The sequence below is a fragment of the Thermobia domestica genome, chromosome 11 (assembly GCF_964235325.1).
Source record: "Thermobia domestica chromosome 11, izTheDome1.hap1.1, whole genome shotgun sequence".
Taxonomy (NCBI): domain Eukaryota; kingdom Metazoa; phylum Arthropoda; class Insecta; order Zygentoma; family Lepismatidae; genus Thermobia; species Thermobia domestica.
This window is the reverse complement of record NC_137464.1, coordinates 219,323,808-219,348,657: the sequence shown is the minus strand read 5'-3', so window position 1 is coordinate 219,348,657 and position 24,850 is coordinate 219,323,808. Positions and strand designations below refer to the sequence as shown.

The following is a 24,850-nucleotide window of genomic DNA, read 5'->3' as shown; positions in this document are numbered from 1 at the left end:
GTTTAGGGCGGCTTTCGCTTTCAAAAAGAGATTTTGCGGTTTCCGTTTGGAAATCCGCTTTTCAGTTTCGGTTTCGAAAACCGGTTTTCTCAAAAACCGAAAACCGCAAATGTCACAAAAATTCGACAGCACTAGTATGTATGTGTAGAAATTTAAATTGAATGTTATCGCAAAAATCTAACGTTTGTATGTAGAATGAAGAAATATATGTATATATCAAGTTGTGGAAAACTCAACGAAATAGAATTACTTTTCCATATTTATATTGCCTTGAGGAAAAACGAGCAACTTAAATATGTAATAAAAATTCATAACAAGTATATATTTGATAGCTTTATTCTATGCATCAAATTAATTAACACTATCCTTGTAATAATATAGTGTATTTGGTGAAGAATTCCTTTCGCCTATTTCAATCACAAAACATTAATAATTTTCATGACAGGAACTTAATACATCATCATAATCATCATTACTTTCCTTCTTCTTCCTTTTACAGATTTATAAACAAATTTTAGATTTCATGCCAGAAAACAATCTCAGATTACAATTTACAATAGATTAGAATGGAAAATGTACAATTATTATGTTACATAATTTTGACAAATGGCTAAGCGGTTAGCGTACGCGCCTTTGGCGTGGGAGACCCGGGTTCGATTCCCGGCGGGAGCTCATGTGGTTCGGATTCCACGTTAATCAGTAGGTCCACGTCTCATATAGCCTCGCTGCTAAAAGGGACGCTAAACTAAAATCAACAACAACAATTTTGACAAATATTTAATTAGGAAATTTTATTTTAATTATGTATTTCATTATTCCGAACCTGCATGTTTACTTACAAATTGAACATCTAGTTGTAAATAAATGCTTGAAATGTTGATAAAATCGATTAACTAAACAAACTATTTAAACTTTCTGATATCCAGATAACCCACGAGTTAACAAATTGAATTTCTATTAAATCATAAATATACTGTAACGGCCATGTACCGTTACTAAGTACGTACAAAGTATGTACCGTAACAAAAATGGTCCGTTACAAAGTAAAGAAGAGCCTTTATTTTGCATTTCCTCTTACAATCTAAATTAGTGGCGACTTCAAAACTGTTCGAACATCCTACTTCAATCAAGGATACTAAAGTGTTACTTTTGCTGACGCACTCTTCATACATGACCTCATATGTGTTCGTAAATTCCATTTTTGGGCAAATCTCTTCCCACATAGATCACACACAATATTATACTGTCCGGCATGAAGCTTCATATGTGTATGTAAATTGTACTTACGTGCAAATTTTCGACCACATACATCACACACAAAGGGCTGCTCTCCTGTATGAGTTGTCAAATGAGATTTAAGAGTTTCAGGGGTCGAGAGCTTTGCGCCACAAACATCACATTGTGTTGATTTTTTGTGAGTTTGAATATGCTGTGATAACATATATTTCTTGATAAGTTTCCCACATATATTACACGGATAAGGTGTTTGGCCGCGATGAATACTGTATATATGCTTCAGTTTAGAATTTACTTTATCGAATACTTTATTACATATAGGACAAGAATATCCATGTGTGAGCCGATGTGTTTTTAATTCCAAATCGAATAGTTTCTTGCCACACTTTTCGCAATTCACAATTACATAATTTCTATAATCCTTGATTATGCCATGATTATTCTTAAGATGTTCGCTAACTCCATATCTGGATGTAAATAGTTTGTCACAAACAGCGCAACCCCAGTCTTTGGCATTGGGGTTTGAATGTCTCTTTAAATGACAATTTAAAGTATTACGTTTGGAGTAATCCTTAAAACATATCTGACACTGAAATCGCTTTTTCTTGCTTTTTGTCTTCTCTTCGATAATACTATAAGCATCGGTGCATTCAATTCTAAAAAAAGAAAAAAAATACAACGTCTATATTAACAGAAACACCATAAATGAATTATACAGCGTGATCACAGAATAAGTACCTGATTTTAAATTGCCATATAATTAACATTTAATTGAATATTTACATGAAATTTTGTACAGAGCTCAGTAAACTCAAAGTATTTGCCCATCTATCTTTTCAGAATCCTAGTTCTGACCAGGGCAGCTAGAGGACAGTAACATTGAAAATAGCGTTCACCCCACAGCAGCGAAGCTGGTGCGTTTTGCAATTTGTAAAAACAAGCAGTTTTGTGAGAGTGCAGCGTGATTTCAAACGACGATAGGACATAATATGTATCACCACGTGTTTGGTTTTTACCTAAGTTATCCCCTTTGATGAGGTCCTATTACCTTATATGATTATAGGGGTCAATTTCTTATCTTAAGACATGGGTATATTGATGCACCCTTCTTAAAATTTGGCAGGGGTCCACCCCTTCAGTTTTGGAAATTGGCCAATTTAAGCATAGTACAGGACCTCAATATGTATCATGATAAATTTCGGTGGTCCTATTGCCAAATTTTTAGTACAACCACGTGTTCGGTTATTGACTCAACTTATCTTCTCTGATAAGGTTATAAGGTATGGAAGGGTATCCCCTTTCAATTTGGTAGGACCCTTAGGGTGTCAAATGCTAGTACGGTCACGTGATCGATGATTTGGTTTTGATGCGTGACGGGTCCCTGGTCAATGTTCTCTAGGAATTAGGTGAAAATTTTCAAGAAGATTCATGGCATTTGAAACTTTTTTCAACTTTCAAACTAAAAAAAATAAACCAAAATTTTCAAAGCAAAAAATTGAAACGAAAACTTTTAAACAAAAATCTTCAAACTAAAAAATTTTCAAACAAAATTTTGAAACGAAAAAAATTCAAATAAAATTTCAAACCAAATTTTCAAACAAAAAAATTCAAACAAAAAGTTCAAACAAAATTCTCAAACGAAAAATTTTCAAAACAAAAAATTTAAAATAAATACTTTCAAACAAAAATTTCAAACTAAAGAATTTTCAAAATAAAAAATTAAAACAAACTTTCAAACAAAAATTTCAAACTAAAAACTTTTCAAAACAAAAAGCTTGATTGATTTCTGAAACGAAAAATTTTTCAAACTAAAAATTTGAAGCAAAATTTTCAAAGGAAAAATTTAAAACAAAATTTTGAAACAAAAAATTTGAAAACAAACTTCAAACAAAAAATCAAATATAATTTAAAATCAAACAGTGATCAACTTTCACGGTTAGCTGTCAAACTTTATCCAGTTTTTAATTATTCGATTAATAAATAAACGGTTTTCAACTATTCGATAAACAGATAAACGGTTTTCCGTTTCTCGCCAACATTTATCAGAGAGTGGAAGAATTTACAAACTAAAACAAAAAAAATTAAAGCCACTTTAAATACGCATCATATTTGAAACAACGTGTTAGTGTTCATCATGGATACCCAGTGGAAGCATCCATTTACCTGTATTTTCGCAGGACTTAGTGGGTGTGGAAAAACGTTTTTTGTGAAGCGATTAGTCACATCTCCCAACCATGATCAATACGAAATTTCGTAAGATATACTGGTGTTATGCAGAATGGACGTGTATGCAACAATGTCGGTTCCAGTGAAATTTCAAAAAGGACTTCCACGAATGAAAGATTTTCAGCCTCAAGATGGACCACATTTGATTATTATTGATGACCATATGCCAGAAGTGAATAGTGATATTGTTGATTTGTTCACGAAAGGATCGCATCATCGAAATATTAGTGTGATATTTATAACACAAAATGTATTTCATCAAAGTAAAGCAAATAGAAATATGAGTATTTGGTGTTGTTTAAATGTTGTTCAATAGAAATATGAGTTCGTATTTGGTGTTGTTTAAAAATCCACGTGACAAGTCACAAATCAAGCATATGAGTTATCAAATCATGCCTGAGCATCCACTGTTTCTACAAGAAAAAGTATTGACGCAACAAGAAATCCACATGGCTATTTACTGATGAATCTTAAACAAGAAACACCCGATGAAATGCGATTTCGTACAAATATTTTTCCCGACGATTTGCATCATTATGTTTACGTACCCACAAAACATGTTTAAATTATTGTGCATGTGAAAAGGATGACAGTCTGTCACGATGTCTCCTACAGTGAAACACGCTGGTCTGCTACATGCTCTGCACAAAGCTAAACCAAGATTGCGTAAAGCTATTATTGCCAATGCAGACGCTTCATTAATTCATAGTATTTGTGAATGTTGTTATAATGTCTTAAAAGGCAATGTTCCACTGACAAGTGCGTAGAAGGCAAGATTAAAGCGTTACAAGAACACGCTCCGCCATCTCGTGGACAATACAAAATCATTGGATAAAAAGAAGAAACATTTAGCCGTACAACAAGGAGGATTCTTACCTGCATTACTTGCATCTATTGTAGGAAGTGTGTTATCCAGTATTTTGTTTAAACAATAAACATCATGGAACATAGCAAGAAGATGATTTTAGTGCCACTAGAAATGCTTGAACGAATGCATGCATCATCAGCCCGTGCGAGTGAAAATCGAGAATCTAATCTCGATCGTGAAATGCAATCTATATTGAATACATCGTATCCAAGTGATGAAGAAAAATGGAATCAGTACAATAGAATATTACAGAAATATCTTTATGTGATACGTAAACAAGAAGAACAAATACCACTTACAATTACATCAATGAAACCTGATGGTGACGTTCCGAATGTTGATGATAGCACAAAGCAAGAAATTTTAGCCGCAATACTACAAATGTATCGTAATAAAGCCGAATTACTATTCCGTCGTCTAAAACAAGATGACGCAATTACGTGAGATCATAAAGGAACAGTGTACATTAACGATAATAAACTACATGGATCCAATATGGTAAATTTAATGTGTGATGTGACTCGACCGAGGAAACATACTAATCCTCAAGGCTGGGAATTGTTTTGCAAATACCTTGCATCGTCAAACACACCTCAAGAATTGATTGGTAATCCACGAAGATTAAACTATATTGTCAAGCATAATAGTACAACAGCATCTAAAGGATCTGTACCACCAAACCTGCACCTGAATTATTTTCTTCCGGAGAAGATGATGATGATGATGTTTTAGAAGTCCAACCAAAAAGAAAACGTATCATTCCACAATGATCAACGTACAAACCATGAACAAAAAGTTGAAATCCATTTATTACAATCCAGCACATCCTGCATCATTTTCTACTGCAAAGAAATTAAGGCAAGCCACAGGAAAATCTATATCTCTAGCCAAAGTAAAACTTTGGTTAAACAAACACCCTACCTACACGTTACATCGTCCTGTACGTCGTCGTTTCCGTAGAGATTTTTTTTTATCTTTTCAACAATACTGATGATCAATGGGAATGTGATTTAAATTATTTACTATCACTTCAAAACTATAATGACAATTACCGTTATATTCTTACAGTGATTGATGTGTTTAGTCGGTACGGGTGACCTGTACCACTAAAATCAAAAAGTGCCGAGGATATAGTGAATGCATTTGAAATGATTTTCCAGGACAGGAAACCAATTGTGCTACGTAGTGATCAAGGAACTGAATTTACCAACAAGACAGTACAAAAGTTTCTCAGGAAACACAACGTGCAACATGTTACAACAAAGGATCCAGGTATTAAAGCCAGCATCGCAGAAAGATTTAATCAGACATTGAAACATCATATGTGGAAATACTTTACCAAATATCAAACATACAAGTACATCAAAGTATTGCCTTTACTTGTAAAAGCATACAATGAAAGTCGACATTCCAGTATTAAAATGGCACCTGGAAACGTTTCTCAGGACAATTTACTGGGGGTGTGGCATAACTTATACGACAAAAAACTACAACGTTCAAAACAAGATACGGATCTATCTGTTGTGATACTGGTCGTATTAGTAAAACAAACCATATCTTTGACAAGGGTTACCTCGAGAACTGGACGTGGGAAATATTTAGAGTAAAAGCCGTTGTACCAAGAAATCCACCAGTATATCGACTAGAGGATTTAAATCAACTCATCGATGGTGTTTTCTACAGAGAAGAATTACAACCAGTACCACTCCCTTCGATGTTCCTCATCGATAAAATATTACGCACAAGAACAAAAGGTCGCAGAAAGGAGTATCTCGTCCAGTGGAAAGGATATCCTACATCATTCAATTCGTGGATCCCTGCAACTTCATTGAAGAAGAAGAAGAATGTAACCTGATCAAGATTTTTACGCTACACTTCCCAGTAATAGTTCCATGGATTATTTTCCAGAAAATACATTGACTTCATATATTACGAAATTACAACGATGTGTAGAGTTTCGCCAGAAATGGGATGTGGCAATTGTAGAGATTCATTATCCACATTCTTTACTGAACATTAACAGTGAAAACAATAAAAATATATTACAAATCATCAAGTAGTAATGATCAGGAACCGTCGAAGGTTGTAACGATCCCTGTACGCTATTATAACAATATACGGGATCTTACTCATGCAATTAATACACATAATAAAGAAACCAATTTATTTATATCTCATGATCCAACTAATAATATATGCCTCATAAGACATCCCAATAAGGAAATCCATATTTCTGTACAATTCTCACCAAGTGTTAGTTTAATGCTTGGATTTGAACCGAAAGTGATTTAAAAGATATGCAAAAGGGACAATATACACCGAATGTACGATTAGGCTTACCATCACAAATGTACGTCTACTGTGACATTATTGAATCTGTCATTGTTGGAGATACAATGGTACCGTTGCTACAAATTGTCAACATGGATCCTGTGAATCATACTTCTGGAAGTCATTCAGTACAAATCTTTAATCCAGCACATATTCCGGTGGAAAAAATGAATTTTGAGCAAATACAAATCGATATAAGGGATAGCACAGGTCATCGTATGCCATTCACCTTTGGAACGGTGTGTACAAAACTACATTTCCGTCGTCGTCGTTATGACTGATCCGTATTTGCAATACTACCAAAAACAAGCGTTATCCGGTATCGGCAACATCTATGTGGGAAGTCCCTATCAAGCAGGACATGGTATTGGAAGTTTCCTTGGTGGCTTATTTCGTTCAGTGTTACCACTTGTGAAGCAAGGAACTAAAACTGTGGGAAAAGAATTATTAAAATCAGGTGCCAATATGATTAATGATCTTCTGATCTCGAATCAACCGCTGGAAGAATCGTTTCATGAACGGATGCAAAAGGCAAAATCAAATTTACAAGAAAAAGCTAAAAATAAGTTGAAAACTATGCTGGGAAGTTGATATCATAAACGAAAATGGGACGACTGCTCTCAGTTTGAGGTTGACCTTCCAACGAACACCACCACCATCAATCCTACGAAGAGACGTAAATTATCACATAAAAAGAAAAGATCATTGGCATCGTCACCAGATATTTTTGATTAATTCAACGATGGCTTTCTTACATCATCAATCCTGTGAATGTGTAAAAAGTGAATTGGACATTTTTTCAACATTACCCACGCAAACCAGTGTTCTGGACAATCGTATCATTGGCTACAAACCAATTAGTTCAATAGCTGAAAATTCACCAATAGAATTTGTAGTAAGTGGTAGCAGTGATGAATATATTGATTTGCCACAAACCTTTACATCCAAGCACAAATTGTGAAATCAGATGGTTCCTTCTTCACCAAAACGGATAAACCAATTGCACCTGTCAATGATTTTCTAAATGCTATGTTTAGTGAAGTACAAATCTACTTCAACAATAAACTGATTTCATTTCCGTCACATAATCATCCATATCCTTCATACCTGGAAAAACTGCTCAATTATAGTGATGGAGCTAAAAATACACATTTACAAACAGCTATGTGGTTTCAAGATACGGCTGGTCATATGAATGCAACCACCAGTGAGAACAATGGATTTCAACAACGCTATTAACTGACAAAACAAAGTATGAAATTCAATATGATTGGACATCTTCATTGTGACATTTTTAATCAAGATAATTTTTTAATTCATGGAGTGGAATTACGTGTGAAACTTATTCCTGCAAAACCAAACTTTTGTCTCATGGCCAGTGAAAGTGGTGTCAATGCAAAAATCAATATTCTAGATGCATCGTTGCAAGTGAAAAAAGTCAGCATTAGCCCTAGTGTCAAATTAGCACACAATAAAATTTTACAATCTACACCGGCAAAGTATCCTATGACAAGGGTTCAAATAAAATCATTTACCATCCCGAAGGATATACAATCCAAAACTATTGATAACACTGTTCAACAAATTTTGATCGAAAGTATGTAAATTCTTTGAAATTGCGATTTTTACATTCATTCAAGCATAATATGAAAGGAAATGATAATTAAAAAATTTTCTTAGCTCAGGTTGTGAAAAAAACGCCCTTGTACAATAGTAGCTGTATATATATATACAAATGTCTTAATATTTATAGAACATTTAAGCGAAATCCTTGTAAAAACCTACATTTTACTACTTTTTTAAATCTATTTCACTGTGATGTGATAAGCTGGGGAGTTAAGAAGTACCCTAACCTATAGCTTTCTATAACCTTGTACTTCCTTTTTCAAAATTGCGCAAATACCAGTTTCACTGCGATACAGAAAATAAAGTAACCATGGTCAAGTTAAACATTAACAATTCCGTAATAAAAATCAGTATTAACATCAAAACATGAAAAATATGTACAAATACCTTTTTGTGCAAGAACTACACTGCAATGTAGACAAAAGTTTCAAGTGATCCCTTGTACAGGATTATTTTATTTTGAGCGTCTTCGCTTGGCTTGCCTTTTGTAGGTTACATCTGGAGCATCCCTTGCAATAATCCAACAGTAGTCGGCCAATATGTTAGAGCTCCACTTTCCCTCATATCTCTTCTCCATGGCTGCAATATCTTGATGGAAACGCTCACCATGTTCGTCACTTACTGCTCCACAATCTTCGGGAAAGAAGTCTAGATGTGAATGAAGAAAGTGAAGTTTCAGAGACATATTGCAACCAAGATTTTCGTAGCACAATAACAACTTTGCTACCAGTTGTTTGTAATTTGTTGCTCGGTGTCTTCCCAAGAACTGTGAACAAACACTCTTCAAGCTTTCCCACGCAGCTTTCTCCTCACCTTGGATAATTTCGTCGAACTTGTGATCTTTGAATAGTTGCCTAATCTGTGGCCCTATGAAAACACCCTCTTTATCTTTGGCATCACTTAATCGAGGGAATTGTCCTCTTAGGTACTTATAGGCCTCATCCTCTTGGTTCATGCTCTTAACAAAACTTTTCATAAGACCTAATTTAATATGTAGAGGGGGAAGCAAAATTCGGTTACGATCTACCAGTGGTTCATGCTGCACATTTTTCACTCCCGGCTGAAGAGTTTCTCTGGTACTCCAATCACTTTTGTGGTAATGAGATCCACGATCTCTACTGTCCCATTCACATATAAAGCAACAATACTTTGTATACCCTAACTGTATACCTAGCAACAGTGCTATTACTTTAAGGTCACTACAAATGAGTCACTGAAAATCGTAATATTTAATGGCTTGAAGTAAACGTTTCAAGTTTTCATAAGATTCCTTCATATGAACTGCGTAACCTACAGGAATTGAAGGAAGTTCATTTCCAATATGTAAAAGCACTGCCTTTAAAGTCACCTTGGACGAATCTATAAAGAGCCTCCACTCCGTAGGTTCGTAATTAATTTTAAGTGCCCTCATGAGACCATTTACATCTGTACATGCCACAAGTGTGTCTTAAATAGTAAAAAATGAAGTGAACATCTTCTCCCTATTCCGATACACTGAAATATTTACTTTTTCTGCATTAAATTCCATTGCTTTAAGCGTGACGCTAAAATTTCGGTTTTGCTTTTCGAGAGGTCCAAGTCTCTGATTAGATCACTTAGTTCCTCTTGAGTAAGTCTATGTGGTTCACATGAAGGTTCTTCTACAATAAACGTAGGGTCCTTCGAAGTACTTGATTCAGGAGCTTCAACTTCTTGATCATCATCAGAAAAAAGATCGTATTCTTTAGGTGGGTCAGGAACAGGTAGTCCTTCTCCATGTGGAACAGGGTGCATTGCAGAAGGAATGTTAGGATAGATCAAGGCCCGCTTTTTCTTCGTGGAAATTCCCTTCTTGACGGAAGGAACCATACAAAAATAAGTCTCTGATGTGGTCGCTTGGCTCCCTCCAAATCATGGGCACTGCAAAAGGCATTGAGCTCCCCTTCCCATTAATCCAATTTCTTAGATTGCTGGCACGTGTTACACACAATGTGGGGTGCCCAAGATTTATCTAGGTCTCCAATTTTACAACCAAAGTAATATTGATAGGCTTTTCTTATTAGTGGTGTTATAGTCTCCTTTTGTGAGGAAAATGTCACTTCCCCACACACGTAGCAGAAGCTATCCGCACTGTTTACACAATTTCGCGGCATTTTTGTTTATTGAAATCCTCAAAATGTCACTTCAAATAGTTCCGACAACTATTTAAAAATATACATTCGAAATACTAGTATTTTTGCGTACTTGTAGTTATATTTTTATGTCCTGCACTACACAAACGTCACACCCAAAACGCTGATAACTGCACTAAACCTGTCTTTTCTAACAATAGCAGAACACTACTGAGATAAGGAACACAATGAAACCAAGCGTTCATACAGTTTCTCCAGTGTTGCCAGATCAGTGTAACATTTTACCCCAAACGAAGCGAATATATTTATTTTTAAAGCGTTATTATTAGACATGCCTGTAAAACGAAAAGTAGAGCTAATATTCGAAAATAACTTTCAAATTCGTGATCAGCACCACAAAATCAATAAGAATTAGATTTTGTTCAATTTACATTTTCGTTGTTATAACCTGTTTATGGGAACGTTGCCAAATCGTATTATATTAGGATTAACATCGAATGAAGCATCCAGTGGAACTATTACCAGCAATCCATTTGAATTTCAACATCTAAACATTAATTTCTTTACATTGTACGTGGATGGAAAAGCTGTACCTTCAAAACCATTGCAACCCACCTTTGAAGAGAATCTCTACATTTCATCGTACCACACATTATTCTCAGGCTCTGGCATACATTTTACCAATACTGGAAATATAATTTTAAGAGCCGACTACAAGAACGGATATACACTGTTTGTATTTGACCTAACTCCCGATTCTTCTGCTGGAGATCGCTATTGGAATTGGAATTGGTCACTATTGGAATTTAAACGACATAGAGTTATCCGATTGGAAGTTCATTTCCAAGAGAAATTAGCAGCACCTGCAAATTGTATTGTGTATGGGGAGTTTTCCTCACTCCTAGAGATCGACCACCAGCGCAACATTATCCTGGACTTCTAAATTACAAGGTACGTATACGTTATGTATCATTTCCAATCACGATGTTGAATACATTACAATTAGCTAGTGCTTTAAACGGTAGTCCATTATTCAGAAATCATTTTACCGGGGTATTTGCAAGCGATGAGTTGCCCTCACGGATTTCTCTTCCTCTGGCAATCATTGTAAATACAGATCCATCCACAAAATTAGGAAGCCATTGGATTGCAATTTATATTGATAATCGCGGTGTTGGAGAATATTTTGACAGCTTTGGCCTTCTTCCTTATGTACCACAACATGTTGCATTCTTAGAACTTCATTGTATGTACTATAAATATAATAATAGCCAAATGCAAAGTCTTGGTTCATCCGTATGTGGCTATAATGCTTATTTTTATTTGTGCTGTAAAGCCCAAGGAAAATCTCTGCGTGAAATTCAATACTTGTTCACAACAGTACCCTCGGTTAATGATCGTAGACTACTACAATATACCTTCCAGGTAATTTTATCATATTTATCATTGAGAGCCTATTTGCTTTATCATCATCTATTTCTATAGTGATCTTTTTCCTCGTTCTTTTTACAGAATTCACAATACGAAGTTTTTCAAACCGGTGCTATGCTGCAAAACATGGAAACAAATAATCACAATCAAGAAGAGGAGGAGGTCTAATGAAGCAACCCAGCTCAATATACAAACATTGTCAATACATTAGTGTAACAAGAAAAATAAGAAACCAGAAAAATGAATAAAATATAATTTATGCTTATCTATGTGTTTTTATTGTTCATTCCATTAATATGCTACATAGAACGTTATCAGATTCAAAGTAATGTTCTCTGCGATATAAGACGAGAACCCTGGTCATAAATCTTGTTCAAAGTTTCCACCTAATTCCTAGAGAACATTGACCAGGGACCCGTCGCGCATCAAAACCAAATCATCAATCACGTGACCGTACTAGCATTTGACACCCTAAGGGTCCTACCAAATTGAAAGGGGATACCCTTCCATACCTTATAACCTTATCAAAGAGGATAAATTGAGTCAATAACCGAACAGTTGGTTGTACTAAAAATTTGGCAATAGGACCACCGAAATTTATCATGATACATATTGAGGTCCTGTATTATGCTTAAATTGGCCAATTTCCAAAACTGAAGGGGTGGACCCCTGCCAAATTTTAAGAAGGGTGCATCAATATACCCATGTCTTAAGATAGGAAATTGACCCCTATAATCATATAAGGTAATAGGACCTCATCAAAGGGGATAACTTAGGTAAAAACCAAACACGTGGTATTACGTATTGCTTACGTTTATATTTTGGAAATTTTGTACCCCTAAAAGGGAACGAGATGGACCACCCAAATTTTTAGTGATATATATTAGGGTCCAGTATTATACCAAATGTTTAAATTTGGCAATTTCTAAATTTTAAGGGGTGGGCCAAGGTACCTTTCCCAAAAATTTCAAGGGGTGCACAAATGTACCTATGTCTTATGAAAGGGAATGGACCCCTATACATGACCATATAACCATATAAGGTAATAAGACCTCATCCAAGGGGATAAATTAGGTCAAAAACCTCCGAAATTTGAATTTTTGGCAATTTTTTACCCATAAAAGGGAACGACACAGACCCCCAATACTAATAGAAGTACATACTATGGTCCTAGTCTACCACACCAAATTTTCAGATTTGGCAATTTCAAAATTTAAGGGGGGTGGTTTTATGTACCCTTGCCAAAATTTAGGGGGTGGACAAAGGCACCCTTGCCAAAATTTAGAAGGGGTGGTCCTAAGTACCCCATAGGTCATTGACCCCGGGCCAAGGTCATTGACCTTTGACTTGTGACGTCACAAAAAATTTTGCTGATTCGACTAGATATAGAGCTACCACTACTACTATGCATGACTCATCCAACCCTTTCTTTCTACACGAGCTTCTAACAAGTACCGTCCGTTGCTGCATGGTCAACAGCCATGTTCCATGATATATGTTCAGCCACATGGTCACATTAGACAATATAAAAATACCGCCAAGCTCTATGCTGCTATTTGAAGAACTTTCATATTGAAAACGTTAGCAATACTGACAGACAGGTGCTTGGGAAATGGTACCAACCACAATATGTTTGCTGTTGTGTCGAATGATGTTTATTTCAAGTTTTGTCTCTATGTTTGCAATGGTCAGGCAATCTTTCGAGTAAATGTATGTTAGAATGGTTGGAAACACTGACACTATGACAGCAGTCTAATTATGCCCGCCAATGCTGTCAACTTCATGTGAAAATCTTGAATGTTCGCATTGGTTGGCAACACTGCCAAATTGTTTTTTGGGGGGAGACATTCATTCACACTATGTTTTCCATTGTCCAATACTGCAGCTGTCACATTTGTTCTATGTTCGTTCAATGGCACACCATTTGCATTACACTTGGTTGGCAACACTGACAACCTAGGATGGTTGGGAGACGGTAATACTCAACGTCTTTTTGCTATAGTGTCGTGTGATGTTTCTGCCAAGTTTGGCGTATAAACGTTTCATTATAGGGACCTGTTTTACACCTTCTCATTTTTACAGAAAATGGTTGGCAACACTGACAAACTGGAGTACTTGGAAGAGGAATACGTCCACAGTATATTTTTCAATGACTAACGGTGTTTATGCTACGTTTCATGGATATATATCCAGTGGTACAGAAACCATCTTCCACATTGTATTTACAGTTCGTTGGCAACACTGACCAAATGGGTGCGTCAGGGTGCAAGGTGATGATATCACACCCTTACCCAAATCACGTTCTAGCATTGAGCCAAAAAAGAATATGATGGACTCAGGCGCTTTTGCGTGATACATCTAAACATTCATTTTTATTCTGTCGAATATGTCTTACATAAGAGTCACAAAACCAACAAAGCGGATCCTTATATGGTCAAGTTGCGGGTTTGCCCGTGATTGGAAAACGGTTTCGTAGTTCTCATGGCAAGAGCGTTCAGACGATATATAGGTTTCCTCCAGGTACCTGGTCCCGGTATGGAATCATCCCTAGTGAGAATAGAAAAATACGATGTGTGAAATATATTCCTTTTAGCGTTAATAATACTCTTAAACAGTCACGTTCTTGACTGCAACATTGTGATAAGCGATTGACAAATTAATATACCTAATCTAGTCATAAATATTGTCACAAACTTTTGGCTTTGACTGTAGAACCTGTTGTGCAGGTGGCAGGGTACAATTTAGCTCAAGATCAGCCCTGGGCAGTGTGTTCGAACAGGGAAAGAACGGGTGGATCTGCTTCGCTTAAGCATCGAGTGGGGTGAGTACGAAAATAGCGTTGTAGCGATTGCCTTGCATAAGGGTGGAAATTCACCAAGTGAGATTTTCAAACTGCTGGAACATCTGAAAATCAGCAAAAGATTTGTTTACTGGACAATTCAGCGGTTTACTGAGACCGGCAGTATACGTGACCGGCCAAGGGATGGTCGTCCTCGCAGTGTGAGAACAGTGGCAGCTGTTAAAGCAGTGGCGGCTCATGTGCGGCGAAATCCACTCCAGAAGCAGAAGATCATAACACGCGAGCTCAACATGGCCCCAAGATCAATGTCCAGGTTACTTTCTGAAGACCTGAAGGTCAGAATTTATCGGCGGAGCACGGGGCATTTCTTGACACCACAGCTGAAGAAGCAGAGGAAACAGAAAGCAACACAGCTCCTACAGCGGTACGCCAACAATGGACATCGGCAAAACCTCTTTACCGACAAGAAAATCTTTACCACTGAAGAGAGCTTTAAACGCCAAAATGATAGGATATATGCGGCAAACTCTCGAGAAGTTCGTGGGAGAGTTCCTAAGGTTCAGAGAGGTCACCACCGCTCCTCAGTCATGGTTTGGTGGGGGGTGAGCTACGAAGGCCTTACCAGACTTCACTTTTGTGGGCAAGGTGTAAAAACAAGTGCCAGGGTATATGTAGAAACTGTTCTGGAGCCTATTGTGAAGGACTTAGGTGACACTATGTTTAACAATGATCACTGGATATTCCAGCAGCATTCTGCGCCAGCCAATGACAACAGTGGTTGGAGGCCAATGTACCAGGTTTCATCTCCAGTGCTGAGTGGCCTTCTGGTAGCCCCGATTTAAACCCTCTGGACTACAAACTGTGGGCAGTGTTAGAAGACATGATTGCAAGAAAAGACGCCCTTTACTTGAAAGTTTGAAGCGTTCCTTGGTGGCAGCAGTGGCGGATTTTCCGACTGATGCTCTCCGTACTGCAATAGATGACTGGCACAAGAGACTCACCTGTGTGCGTGCCAATGGTGGACATTTTGAAGTTTGATAGGTGCCAATTGTCAAGAATGTATGTGGTTATATTACACATTAAAAGAAAATTGAAAAATCTCAAACCGTATTACATATATTCACAAACAAGTGTGTGACAGAATTTATGGCTAGACTAGGTAAGATTAAAGTTGGAACATTTCGTGTACAATATAGGTATCTTTTCAGATTAACCACAAGTCTGGTTTCTATTCGTAGACTATTGATAGTGTGTAACTTCGGCTGATGTTTCTACATAATTAGTGAGTTATGTGACATACCAGAATTGTTCACTTTTCTTGTATTTTTATTCCAGTGTTACTCCTCATGCAAATACAGTATATACTTTAACTTTCATATTAATTTTCTCGGTACAATACAGTACATTTAATATATCAATTGCAAAGTCTCAAACCAAATAAAAGATTGACATGACCATGCGGAGGTAATGTTGTCCTCAAATGAAGAGGGAGTTTGCTCTTCAAAGGGTTGTTTATCGTTTCGGGACGATGTGAATTCCTTAACTAACGAAGCTACAACTGTATTTCTGCGAAGCTACAACTGTATTTTTGTAAAATTATTAATGAAAGCTAGCAAAGGTTGCCATTTTTGTTTTCAGGCGTTTACGTTTTTCTGAATATCTCGGCATATATATCTTCTATCGAAATGAAAATTGCGGAATAAATCTCTATTTCAAATTTCGTTTAGAAATGAGAAGCTACTGACTCAATGTTATAGGCATCACTTTTTTATTCTTCTAATAGAAACAAAGCCCGGAGCCCCAAGCGTTACCGGACCAAATGTCATTTGGACGAAATATGCTTTGAACTAAACATTCCTGGACGAAATGTTTCTTGGACCAACTGTCTTTTGGACGAAATGTCCTTTGGGCCAATTGTCTTTTGGACGAAATGCCATTTGGACCAAATGTCTTTTGGACGAAATGTCTCTTGGACCAAATATCTTTGGACGAAATGTCCTTTGGACAAATTATTTTTTGGACGAAATGTCCTTTGGACCAATTGTCTTCTGGACGAAATGTCCTTTGGACCAATTGTCTTTTGGACGAAATGTCCTTTGAACGAAACGACCCCCAACCGTTTACCATATATATTACAAGGACAAAGTATTTGATTCTGATGAAACCTTCGCATATGGTTAAATTTAGACCGTCTTTTTTTCAATTTTTCGTTGCATACAGGGCAAGCATATCCAATGCGTATGCGTTTTTAACTTAGGACTTAGTAGCTGCTTGCCGCAAATACTGCAACTCTCAATTACCTAATTCATATAACCTTTGTTTATCTTATGAACGTTCTAATGGTGTACACTGATTAAATTTCTGCTTTTAAATAGTTGGTGACAAACTACGCAATCCCAGTCTCTGGCATCGGGGTTTGAATGTCTCTTCAAATGATGATTCAAATTAGAGAGTTTCGAGTAATCTTTAAAACACATTTTACACTAAAATCGCCATTTATTATTTTATAGTTCGTCTTCCCTACTTTTCTCCTTCAAACCACGTTTATCTACGCTTGCACTGCAAGCACCAGTGGAGCTATGTTTCGTTCTTACATTCAATCCAATAATAATAATAATTTAATGTTACAAAAAATACCATAAATACATTCTTAGTATATCTATAGTTAGTTACAATATTGCAAACCAATTTAAGAATAACAAGTACATATCATTTGATTTGAACAAAATTCCCTTCAAAAAACTGTCTTTATAGGAAATGTCATCTGAGATTCAAACACACGGGTACCTTAGAAGGTTTGTTGGTTCAACTGAAGTTCAGCATTCCTTTCACATAAAGGCTATATAAGAAGTAAACCTACAGTTTATGGCACAGTCCAAACCAATGCAATGCGCTCACCGTAGAAAGTAGGCACATACAAGTATCTCTAAAGACCATGATGATAATATCTGGAAGTTTGTCGGACAACATAAATTACTTGGGTATACGAATCTGTTGTAGTGTATCTAGACCACAGTCCGCGTCATATTAATGGAGTTTTTCATGCAATTAAGTGACTTCCGAACTGATCCCGTAGACAGAATGCAACTGGCCGGGTGGTGGGTCCTGCAGAATTGCTGATCGCATGTTTGGTGATGTTATTTGTCTATTGGAAATGTGAACGATGGAAGACAGACGTTTCAACAAGCCAATTTCACCTGGACAGAAGAAAATTTGGGACACCTCACGTGACAGCGTGGAACAGTCAGTGGATTCAGTAACACCGAGGCACTAATGTGCGTGCATGAGCGTTAAACAATCATTGCCCAACGTCCCAAGATTTTGCGTTTATCTCGCACGATTGTCACTGACGCATACTCAAACTACCTGAAAATTTGTTGTGGTCTAAGGAAAAATTATCGTCGTGACACAAATGGAGAGCCGTGCTATTCAGTCATGAGAGTCGTCTCTGTTGTGTTGCATACTGACAAATGTGTGGTACAAGTAAGTGAGGAAATCGAGGGTGTACTTTGCGAGATAAAAGAATTAAAACGTACCATAAGATATAAGGAATTTTGAAGAAAATCACATGTAACTTACAAACGTAATGTTTTAGAATACTGTATTTTAAACATATAATAGCTAGATATATAAGGAAAACTCATGCAAATGCATTAGCACACATTCAGTATGACCATGGTTATTGAAATATAAACTTTGGTGCAAAGTAACCCCATAGGTGAGGATACTTTGCACCACATACAAGAAAGTGCGTTCAACATACGAACATAATGTTTCTGTGCAATGTTTTTCCTGCAGTATTTATACATTTTACTTTCTACAAAAAACTGCATGCAAAACTACAAACTATGATCTTAGAATGATGGTACTGGTATCGGTACTTAGTATGAAATAACGATATTCGTAAAGAAAATTATGTATTTTCTGGTATATGCACAGGAACAACATTCTGATCGTTTAGCACATGTCCCATAAAAATGCCAAGTCAGGAACAGAAAAAATCTCCCTCAACTGATTTGCCTTGGTTGTTCTTTATGTCCAGGAATATCATCCCCATCTTAATAAGTGAAGGATTTACAGGGTTTGGGGCTTTTAGGCTGAAACTCACCCAAATTGCAGCATTTCTTTAAAAAAAAAAAAAAAAAAAAAAAAATCCAATGTTACTCATTCCTATGCGTAACCTTTCTGAGGAAGCTCCTCTCAAATTATTTTTCTGAATCCGGCAGTTCGTAGTTTATTTTCCAACGAGAAATCCATTTCGGCATCTACCTAAAGAGAAAATTTACGTAAAATCTGAAGGCAGGAGGTACCGGTACCAGTAGTAATAATTTTGTATCTAAGGGGTTAATTTGGACCGGTAACCCCGATTAAAGGCTGAAACCACCTTCTCCCAGTTTTATTTTTTCTATGATTTTAAAACATTTCACACTTCAATTTCAACTATTGCTTCAAAGTCCCATCACAGTAGTATTCTACGAAACTGACTTACCTTGGACGGAAATTCTTGTAGGTGATACCTTTCAAATTTTCTCAGCCTTTACAGCGGCAGTTTTCCACACTTCTACAACAACAAACACTTCGGGTAACTAAAATTGATGTTGAGCGCCAACGTAATGGCCAAAAATAGAGTTAGATGTTCTATCTTACGGTAGCAGTTGAAACTTTCTCTTTACAGTTTATGGTTTTACCGACAGAGGACTGTGCAACCCTTGATATTTTGTGCAGTTACCCCCCGCGGTGCAAAGTAAATCGTCTTACGGTACCATTCTAGAGTCAAAAGCTATAAACTATACACCCATGCGCCTCTGTTCTCCGCTAAGGGAATATGGCTACTGTTATACACTTTTATCTAAGTCAAACTAGTCCTCTGAACTTATCTGGGCAGTTTGAGTGAGACCTTTTCTAGCAAGATAGTAAGGTTTCCCACAACACTAAGATAACCAATACGATCTACTTGCTTTATGCCTTAGCATAGCCTACTAGGAGTTTAAACGTAATTCCTACCAAGTTCGTGTGGGACGATTGACTGGTAATTGAGTTTCAGCACCAATCATGGTCTAACTACGCCATAATATATAGAGAACGCTGAATACCATAGCCCAGACATGCAGCATCTGCACGGTGTGCCCAACACGCTGCTTGTAACCGCTTCTGATTATTACACGTTCTTCTAAGGTGAATATTCTGTATAAACATACGAAACATCAGTTTCACTACGCCTGCACGTAATTCCAACCACACGAGAAACTGTGCGCAAACCTCTAATACACTGTCAGATATTGAACACTGATAGAATCCCGTCCATAGATCTCATGCTATGACAGCCAATCACAATAACGTTTCTTGTAACTCACACGATTCGTTTTACATCAATCTGTTAAGTTACGTTCTTTACGACTCACCTCAATTACGTCATCCATCTGTCCTCGTTCATCTATATAAAAGGGAATATAATATGCAACGGTACTTCTTAATTTCGGGAACAAATATAAGGTACAGCCATTTTCTGTTTGTCCTATTACGCTTCCTTTTTACATTCGGTACGTGTAATGAAGTGAAGAAAAATTATGTACAATGTAGGAGTTTATTTGTACATAATCATATAACAATATAGTTTTAAAAATTCTGAATTTTCATTACCTCACAAACAAAACCAAATAAATGAACTGTATTTGTTGCTAAGACAATTCAATCAGACTATTATTATTACTTTTACCTATATCCTTCCTTACTTTAGGCATACACAAAATCCGCTTTTTCAAAGACTTCCCATGTAGTACTCTATATAAAGTATGTCTCTTTTATACAAGATATATATTTTCCTCCCATGTTGAAAGTATTCATCTTACAAGGAAAGCTATCCAACATCTCGACGAGTATCGTATTGAAACTTGCACAAGCGCAAGGACATATTGAAAGATGGAAATATGCTTACTCTTACGATTCGCAACGTCGTCGAACCGGAAGTAGAATGAGCGTTCTTCCATAGCCCCGGAAAGTTATGTACCCTGGTCATACATGCCAGACTGTGAAACACTGGAACCTCTTTTCTCACGAAGACAAATATGGCAAACTCACGATGATAACAATCGGTTTTGATTGGGATCTCTGCTAATCCTTTGATACGAACCGATGTCAAATGGAACACGATATGATACACCGATCGTAAGTTCCAAACGAACACGTTTACCCGGTGGAGAAAAGGGACACCCTGAAACCACAGGGCAAAAATGGATTTCTATGATTATTATTATTAGTAGTATGACTATTATTATTCCTTTTATTATTATTATTAGTAGTAGTAGTAGCAGCAGTAGTAGTAGTAGTAGTATGATTAGCATCATTAACATGAGAAGTATGATGAGTAAAAATAATAATATGAGAAGACAACAAATAGGCTATATTGTTGGGCCCGTTAAGTAAAGGACTTCGGCCCGTCCAAATCCTAAACGGCACAAGTCCTAAAAGGCATAAGACCTAAACGGCACAAGTCGTACAAGTCATTTCGCGTCACAAGTCATAAACGGCACAAGCCCTAAAAATCATTTCGCGTCACAAGTCATAAACGGTACTGGACCTAAAAATCTCTTGTGGCGCTACCATCGCGTCCGTGCCAAGAATACTGTCAATCTATTATTCAAAGTTTTAGATATACTGTTTCATATTACATAACATTAGTTCTTACAAGTAATTTGTATAAATACATATTCTATCGTTCTGAATAAATAAATAAATAAATAAATAAATAAATAAATAAATGGAGCCTATTGTCCTTTCTTGCTCTTTACATGATATATTTCTATGGTGACAAAATTTTAACTTACTACCAAATGTGATTCCCAGATCTCTCATGTCTGTTTTTCTCTATTTCCACACTATTGCCCTCATACTAGTAACATAATATTGTGTTTTAGTTATGTACGTCATAAATTTTGCTTTCCTTGTGTTGTTTTGAAGTAAATTATTGTTACTCATATATTTATTGTATTCAAGTCTTTCTGTAGCAAATAGTTATCATACTCGTAATTAACTACTTCTTACTCGTTATCATTAATAATAATTTTACTATTACTAACATACCTGTTACCGTTGGAATTAAATACGTACATAATAGTATTGTGGCAACTACTTACTAATGAAATGCTTTATCGAATATTTAAGTATGTAGTTTGTGGCAGGAGTGACCACAGGAGTTAATGGCATATAGCTCATAGTGCGTCACTGAAATTTTAGAGGATCTTTGAAAAACAACTTAATTGAAATTAATGAGAAACTTACAAGGCAGGGTACCCAGGTGTAACACGCCGATTGTGATAAGATTGCACAGACATAAAGAACATCGAAAAAGAAGCGACACGTATCTTTTTTATATCGGCCAACAAGCGCATTGAAAGGGTCAAATAGAGGCATAAAAGTGGGGTCAAAATGAGATTATGTGGAATACAGCGAGAACGAAAAGAGATATTGGAAAAATTTAAATGTACGAAATACTACCCATAGTCGACGCAATTCAATAAGGTAGAACGCACCCATGAGAAGAGAGCAGAACATCCGAAAATGGACCAATCACGTGTACAACATTGTCACAATGTGTTACGGAAATGAGCGAAAAGGGTGATAAGGAGCAGGAAGAAAGAAGAAACGAAAACAGAAAATACGTGTATTTGCTTTGGATGCATATGTTGCCCGTATGCGAAAGAGACGCAGATTTATCTCAATGCCCGAAGAGGGACAACACGAATGAAGGATGCAAATGCCGGTCATATAGACAGCCAGCGAGACAGCATTGCGCAGTGGGTTGCATATATCGCGTAATGAAAACAACGATGAGATGGATGTTCGAAACGAAAATGTGTGTAGGCAGTAGTAACACCAAAAAAATGTTACTATTCCTGTTATGATGTACGCGTATTTTCGTAGTGATATAATGTTGATACTCATGTGTGGTACTGATATTAATATTGCTGTTTATCTTACGTATGTGGACCACCTGCTATTACGTTCTACTGTGCTATGAATTTTTGTTCCCATTATCCGATATATGCAAATGCAACCCACTGCGCAGTACTGTCTCACTGGCTGCCTATACGAACGGCGTTTGCATCCTTCCTGCGTCTTATCCCATCTTTGTGTATTGAGATAAATCTGCATTTCTTTCGCATATGGGTGATGTATGCACCCAAAGCCAAAAACACGTATTTTCTGTTGTTGTTTATTCTTTCTTCCACTTCCTTATCACCCTTTCCGCTCATTTCCGTAACACATTGTGACAATGTTGAACACGTGATTGGTCCATTTTCGGATGTTCTGCTCTCTTCTCATGGGTGCGTTCTACTTCATTGAATTGCGTCGACTATGGGTAGTATTTCGTACATTTAACCTTTTCCGATATCTCTTCTCGTTCTCGCTATATTCCACATAATCGCATTTTGACCCCATTTTTATACCCCTATTTGACCCTTTCCATGCGCTTGTTGGCCGATATATATATATAATACGTGTCGCTTCTTTTTCAATGCTCTTTATGTCTGTGTAATCTTACCACAATCAGTGTGTTACACCTGGGTACGAATGGTATCTAACCGAAGCTGGAGAACCCGAGTGTTAGGGACGGGGTGCGTCAGCGAAGGTGGGTATCCGCATAAGCGAGGCAATGACACGAGTTTCAATAGCATTTGTCACGGTTTCATACTATAACGTTCCACTTATAAACAAAATACAACTTCTGTACACTTGTGCAAAACTTCACCGCCGGTGGAAAATAGTTTCTATATAATCATCGGCCTATGTTTAGCAAAAGGGGTCCAGCTCTTTCCTCTAAAAAAAAGTTACAATTTTGGTAATTTCTCTTCACATTCGGTTAGTTTAGGGTAGGTTAGGTTAAGGTTAGTTTAGTTTATGTTATATTAGTGTAAGGGTCCCGCATAATTTTCCAAAAAATATAATTTCGCTTATTTCTACTAATATTAGGTTAGTTCAGGTTAGCTTAAGTTAATTTATGTTAGGTTAGATTTGGTCACGTTATGTTACATCTAAGTACTTGCATCATTTATTTCTCCAGTAAATTTTGTTTTTTACGTGCTTCTGGACCCCTTGTACTAAACATACCCCCAGGCATCTTATTTTATCCGTCATAAAGCACTTGTAACAATTTTACACTAGTAATCCTACACTTATAAAATTCAGATGTGGTGCGCCAAAAGTATACCAGCACTAGAAACAAACAATGAGAGTTAATTGTCATTAGTATTGTGTGGCCTTCATGCTTAGTACCTATATTAGATAATTGCTGTTTCTTCTCTATTTTAGCTTTCCGCGCCTGATAACTGCCCACATTTACATATTTGGGCAAGTCGTTTGATTTTCAGTTCTACAATCTGGTGGATACAAGGATTTACAGATCTTTTTGCAGTTGATACAGGCTTTCTCATGTTCGTATCTCGCTACCGAATTTTCGGAGTTACTAATTCGAATAGCGTATGGAATTCTGAATAGTCCATTCTGTAGATTCTCTTTTTTTTTTTTTTTTTTTTTTTTTTTAAGGAACGAGGATCTTCTGTAAGTAGTTTCACCACTGAAAAACGATGCTTTGCTGTGCACAATTGCAACGAAGAATTCACTCCCTGGTCCTGCAGCTCCTCTTTACTCTCTTTCTCTCTTGTTTTTTTTGGGGGGGAGGGAGGGTGGATTTTGTGTCAACAACAGAGCAAATATCGCTGCTACCGCTATTTCATCCTCTTCGGATGAATTGATATTGTGAAATAGAAAAACAATAATATTTACAATTACGACAGTTGATTGCCCTGTGCGTAACACATTCTTCAAGTGTTTTTCGTCTGTTTAATACAGCGACCACGAGAGGCTCTGTTGGTAAAACCTAACTAGTTTTAAGGATCGTCTGAGACTCCTACACCACCTCAGGATAAAAGAAATTCCATAGAAGTTTGAGTTGTAACCTGGGTTGAGGCCTTGGTTCAGATCCGTGTGAGACGGGCTTAAGAGTAAGCATATTTCCATCTTTCAATATGTCCTTCCACTTGTGCAAGTTTCAATGCGAAATTCGCCGAGGAGTTGGATAGCTTTCCTTGTAGCAAAGGGTGTCTGAGTAGTACACGAGTGTTACCGGTCATTATTGACAGAAAATTACCTCACAGACGGTGAGATCATCCTCTTCATTTTTTTTTCAAGAGCCAGAGATTACAGTACGTAATTAAAATACAG

General features: G+C 36.8%; 1 protein-coding gene across 13 annotated transcripts in view; it reads right to left on the bottom strand.

Moving 5' to 3' along the window:
* The window catches only part of LOC145664751 (uncharacterized), a 248,516-nt gene that overhangs the window by 110,075 nt on the left and 113,591 nt on the right, over positions 1–24,850 (bottom strand). The window contains exon 7 of one of the 13 annotated variants that reach the window (XM_081731654.1): positions 343–1,892. The exons of the other annotated variants lie outside the window; for them this stretch is intronic. Within the exon in view, the coding sequence (XP_081587780.1) occupies positions 1,136–1,892 (757 nt within the window). The 3' untranslated portion in view covers positions 343–1,135. Of the gene's footprint in view, positions 1–342; positions 1,893–24,850 lie in introns of those variants that run through there. 13 annotated transcript variants of the gene reach the window in all.